This window comes from Nothoprocta perdicaria, unplaced genomic scaffold, assembly GCF_003342845.1.
Source record: "Nothoprocta perdicaria isolate Ctin4 unplaced genomic scaffold, notPer1 scaffold_94, whole genome shotgun sequence".
NCBI classification, from domain to species: domain Eukaryota; kingdom Metazoa; phylum Chordata; class Aves; order Tinamiformes; family Tinamidae; genus Nothoprocta; species Nothoprocta perdicaria.
In genome coordinates, this window is record NW_020456243.1 from 1062263 (window position 1) to 1068262 (window position 6000).

A 6000-nucleotide genomic window follows, 5' to 3' on the forward strand; every position below is an offset into this window, starting at 1 on the left:
CAGCTTGGCTCCTGGCTGCTTTGCTATCTATGTTCTGGGGATGCGAAATTGTCYTTTTGCTCTGACCTAGGTCATGTCTGCGCTCTGCAGGTTGCACAAGAAGATCCACATGTTAGAAATCCCTTGAGGCTTCAGCACAAGCAGCTCAATTTAGTTGGCTGGACATCGGTGTCCAGGGCCTTATGTGAAACCCTCAGTGGTCCCGGGCACCTGAACAGGGCTGGTAACTTTGGGAGATGTCTCACAGGTCATAGGGCTGTTCAGAGACTAGAGGCCCAATACAGGGCACTGCAGATATCACTGAACGCTTTGCTTTAGGCAACTGCTGGATGTTGTCCTGCCTTCCCTCCCCTCTGTCTCCATCAGGGGGCCACCGAATAGACAGATGTGCTCCGAGTGACTCTGCAAGGGCCCTGGCCTGGCTGCAGGTTAGAAAAGGGGCAGCCCCAGCCGTAAGGGGAGCCGGTGCCCTGGGCTGTGAGGGGGACGTGGCTTTGGCTGCAGCCTTGCTGTGGATGTGGGTGAAGTGCAGAGCTCCCTGCTCCCGCCGCAGCACAGCAGACAGCAGCGACTCAACTCCTCAAGAGCAGGGCTGATGTTTTTTTTCCCTCGTGTATCTTGTAGGCTAAAGGCATCCAACCTACAAGTAGGGTGCAGCAATGTGGCATGGATCGCCAGGAAGCCCGGCACAGTGGAGCTTGTGATACAGATGGAAGATTCAAAATACAAATTTTTGAAGATAATAAAAATCTTAACTAACAGCAGAAACAATTAAGTTGTGTATAGGACCAAATAGAGACTTAACCTCTATATTTCTCTCTCTGTGTTTCTGYAGGACTATACTTGGGAAAATCATGGCTTTTCCCTTGTAAACAGGCTTTATTCTGACATTGGGCATCTCCTGGATGAGAAGTTTCGGATGGTCTATAACCTCACGTATAACACTATGGCAACACATGAAGATGTTGATACAACTATGCTAAGAAGAGCTTTATTTAACTATGTCCACTGTATGTACGGAATCAGGTATGGAACAAAACACGCTGGCTAAGGAGTGTGTTTTAAAGTGTGCAAACACAGACAGAAAACCACGTGAAGAGCATTACCTTGGAATCCAGGTGCTAAAGTGGGGGTGGTAGCTCAGTGCACAGGTTAYAGTGGTTTTGCTGGAATATTATCCATACAGCTTTTGATCACAGTGAGAAAAATGGATAGGAGTCAGGATGGAAGTTGGTACAGAAACRTCTTTCCAGAAGTCAGCCTGTTACCTCCATTAGCAAGTTCTGTTCTAGCATATATATGCTAGAACATATAGAACCTATGTTCTATAGAACATAGAACCTCCGCTATGCAGTTATGTTCTAGCAKAGTAATGCCAGAACTTAATATGCTGCCAAAGACAATGCTTTTGGAGACCTATATCCAGCAGAGTGATTGCCTCTCTTCTTCAGGTATGATGACTATGACTATGGAGAAGTTAATCAGTTACTTGAACGCAGCCTGAAGGTTTACATAAAGACAGTGACCTGCTACCCCGAGAGAACCACCAAGCGCATGTACGACAGTTACTGGCGTCAGTTCAAGCACTCGGAGAAGGTAGGTGCCTTATATGGACACCAGCGTGTTTGGAAAACGAAAAATACACTTGTGAAAGTGTTTGTGTCTGTGAAACTAGTTGTTTTAACCAGAAAAAAATAGATGAATTCAGTGAGCGTCAAATGTCCGTTTTACAAAAATGCTTCCTAGTAGACTGGAAATGTTGTCGGTCCTTCRCTTTATTTTGAATGGCTTCTTCATAAACTTGGACATCTGTAAGAGCAAAGTGTTGAAACTTGGGAATGCAGAAATGGTCAGCATGGCAACGCTTCTGATTTGGGGACAGAAAAGAGCTTATTTCGTATACACAGCCCCTATTTCACATACGTAGTCCTCCTGGCGTCTCTTCATCAATAAACAATGTCAGTGTATCTGCAAATATCTTCTCACACCTGCTGACAAGAGCCCAGTGCTTGTTTGCYTTCTAGCATATCTGACAGATGAACTGTTCCTTCTGCTGTGCAGTAGGGTGGTAGTAGGTGGCAGCAAACGAAACAAAAATGCCGTTCATGAAGAATTCGTACCATTAGGATATAAAGTGGCTTAATTAGAGCTTCTCAGATGAAAATTGGTTTAAAGTGGAGGTTAAAGGAGGCTATCYGGCGCCCTTGAATATTTTCTAATACTAGATATTCTAAAAGCACTAAAAGCAGTTAAAAAGGAGCGTAAATGAATAAATGAGGATGGATTCAAAGGCGAACTAAATGGCTGGTATAATTTTTCCACAGGTTCACGTAAATCTCCTTCTGATGGAAGCTCGGATGCAAGCGGAACTTCTGTACGCCCTTCGTGCCATAACTCGCCACCTGACCTGAGGCAGCCCCGGGAGGGAGTAGAGGAATTTTTCCTGAGTATGTAAAGACCTTTTGAAATAGATACACGCCAGAAGTTGTTTGTGATGTAGCATCAGGTTATTCAATTCTCTAGTGTCAAAGTTTAGCCGTGCTTCCCGACGGCTGTAATGTGCAATGACGTGTTTTATTTTCTTGATGCTTAACATTACTAATGATAACAAAACATGACACTGCGGAGCACTACTCCACATTGGTTCCGGTTGGATTTCTGCACAATGGTCAGAATCCTAAAACTATTTTTGTTATACTCAATTCTAGCGCTTTGTCCTTTAAGCACTGGAATAAAGTGCTTAGAGACTTATTTTCCAAGCAATCATTTTTTCAGATTAACGGAATCCAGCAGAAGATCTGTTCTTGAATGTTCTGAAAACTTTCCACTGAGTCATAACTCTGATAGAGATGCATGTGCTGTGTTAAATGGAACTGCCCACTGGATTCATCTGTGTCTCCTGGAGGCTGCTTGCCAGTCACTGTCTTACTACAGCAATTGAAGGTGATGTGAAATGTGGATGCAAGCGTTGACCACACTTTAATGTGAAATGAATCATGATAAATTCTACGGCATGCTACTGAAGTACAAAACTCGTCTGCTCTATCTGGTCTCTTCCCAAGGGAAGAGGCTTCACCATTTACCATTTCAGCTAAACCTACTGTGTTTTCAATCATGCAGAATCTTGTTTTACTGACAGTCACCCTCAGTTGTCCTTCCAACATCCATGCTCATCACATGTTGCAGTTTGTTTAGTTGGCACCTGTAAAGATARTACTCAGACTGACCAAAAATAGGGTTGTGGGGTTTTTTGCACTCTCTTCTTTCTCAATGTTATAACTAAGGAAAGCAAAGGAAGGCTAGCATATCTGTTCTTTCATATTGGGTGTATAGAAATCTATTTCCCATAACTTTTTCATAGCATGAAATTGTAATATTCAAAGTTTAAAAAGTTTCTATGCATTAGTGTGAGTGAACAAATGAAAAGTGCAATATTTAAAAGGAAGCAAGCTTTTTTTCCCTGTCATGTCACTGCTAAAGTGTCCTTCTGAGATAGCCATAAAGAAATTTTGAAACCAAGTTTCTTTATTGTCTAAGGCCTAGCAGTTTGGGTTTTATCTTTTGTGGCTTAAGACAACCTGATACTGAGATGCCAAAGCACCCCCAAAATAAATCATTCTTGAACAACAGATAATATTGGGGAAGGGAGGAAATAAGCTGCCAAAAATGTCACAGTTTTGTGCTGTTTTCTGTTGCTTCTGATAAATTCACAAGAGCACAAAATGTTGATATTTATAGCTTTATTTTGTATTGCATTTAATGAACCAGTGAAGTGCCTAAAGAGATGCTTAAACTTACCCAATAGAATGCAAGTTGTCACTGCTTAAACTTTTGTCTGTTGCTTTGGGCTTTTCATTTTGCTTCGAGGAGGGTGACGGTTCTTTCTGTCACAAACATTCAAAACTAGCACGATAGATTTAATGTTTTGTTGAATTGTAGAAGATGAAGCAGGTTGTTTTGGGTTTTTCCATTGACAATTGCAGAATAGCTTTTTTTAAGAAACGATATTATCAGCCATATTTTAACAGTCTTCATTGACAAAATCATGGACCAGTATGCTACTAAAATTGTTTTTCTCTCTTCTTTACTTTTCCTGATACCTTGCTGTGACTTCGCATGTGGGCTTTTTCACTTTGTCTGTTGCAGATTGGGAAACTAAATGATTGTAGACTTTCTCTGCACTTTCAGACTGCAGACTCTGTGCATGAGAAGCTTTTGAGGAAAAAGTGGTAACTTTTTGCCAAGTTTAACATTAGCCATTTAGAAAACTACCCAGCAGGCAGCATCAGAACCTCTTCTAGAGAGAGCTTTGCATAAAACATTAGATTCCTGCGTCTTCGCAGGTAGCTGTATAAGATTTCTCCAAAGTGTTGAGATGCTGGTATGTATGAGCTTAGATGAGCTCTCCAGGTTCTCACAGTCCTTCGTTCCCTCCCTATGGTGACTGTAGTGGCCACATCTAATCATTTCTGTGCATAAAGTGGTTCTGCTGCAAGAACTTCSAATGCGGTAGTTTTATTTACGTGAGGGGGACTGTACAGTGCTACTTTAAATCCCTTTATTCTGCAAAGTCACATAGTTCTCAAGAAGCACAGTCAGTCTTTGGAAAGGAGGTGAAACTACATTTCACCTTTTTAGGTGACATTAGTCACATTTAGGTGACTAATATGACCACTTAGTTTCCCTTCAGAAATGCAAAGACTCGTAGAGTAGGTTGACGTTTATGTTTGGAAACATGAGTGCCTTTACTTCTTTCCTTAYGAAATAAACTCGCCAGCTCAAATGCCTTCTGAGCAAAGTACATGAGTAGATCTGAAATATGGAAACCATAAATGGATTGCTTCATAAACCTTGTAGTAATTCAGTAATTTCTTTAATACGCCATACTGAGGCGAGTATGGCCTGCAAGACATTCCATCATAGGAAATGTCATGTTACAAGTAGTTTGCTATATCTTTTTCTTTTTTTTTTTTTTAATATACAATGTAAACTTGAAATTTCTGAAAATGCTTTCCAGGTGGCTTTTTTTCTTTTTCCTTTCAAAGCATTGCATTTATGATGTAACACTTTATAGACTAGTTTTTCTATTCAAAATCATGATGTTAATAGGTATTTGTTCAGAACAGGTGTTAAAGTCACGCATCTTAGCCATATGTTTTACTCACACTTTAGACTCACTTTGTGCCAAATTTTAACGTGCAAGTATTCTTGGATTTTGGAGGGGTGGGGGTTTTAAAGCACTCGTGAATGTGAGTCCTCACACTTTATTCAATAATACTGTTCTTAAGAGCACCGTAGTCATTGGATACTCCCCCTCTATGTTCCTTTGTTGGGATTTATTCTACCAGCACTCTTATTAGTTCACGAAATCCCAGCCGTGGCCAGTGTAAAGCAAAGTGTGCAGCCTCCTGCCTACAGAAGAGAAAGCTTGCTAGGTACCAGTCAGCTCCCTCTCAAAGAAAWTGCCCTAAGTGGGGAGCAGAGTCTGGGAGCACGGACAGCGTCTGAGCTTGCAGAATCCCACCAGAATGTGTCTTCTGATAGAGTGTGTTCTCTTGGAAATGGTTGCAATTCTTTGGTAATGGAGAAGTGACAAAAATACAAATTGGGGAATGCATTTGCATTTTCCAGAATACGCTGCCTGCGGCTGAATGTCATGGAGTGTCGTCACCCAGGAATAGAAACCATTTCCTACTATGGTACAGTTTGTGCAAATAGTTACTACAATTTAGCCTTGCGGTGAACTGGAAGTGGATTTCTTTTTAACAGTTCATCATTTGTCCTAAAGGCTGCATTAAAATGAGAAGAATGTACTTTAAAAAAGAAAGTTTTGCCACTATAAGCTCTCTTTGTGTTTTAGAAAAAAAAAAAAAACCATTAGGAGCAGAGGAAATCAATCATTAGAAATAGTTATAAATGTGGATCTCTATAAATTTATGATAGATTAGAACTAGACAAAAAGGAAAACATTTTGCTTCTCTGCTACTTCGCAGAAGGTCA

General features: G+C 40.9%; 1 protein-coding gene across 1 annotated transcript in view; it reads left to right on the forward strand.

Annotated features, from left to right (window-relative positions):
• Positions 1-4851, forward strand: part of SESN3 (sestrin 3) — a 38906-nt gene extending 34055 nt beyond the window's left edge. The window contains exons 8-10 of the mRNA XM_026052940.1: positions 836-1026; positions 1452-1596; positions 2325-4851. Of these exons, the coding sequence (XP_025908725.1) occupies positions 836-1026; positions 1452-1596; positions 2325-2411 (423 nt within the window). The 3' untranslated portion in view covers positions 2412-4851. The remainder of the gene's footprint in view (positions 1-835; positions 1027-1451; positions 1597-2324) is intronic.
• Positions 4852-6000: the final 1149 nt, after the last annotated feature.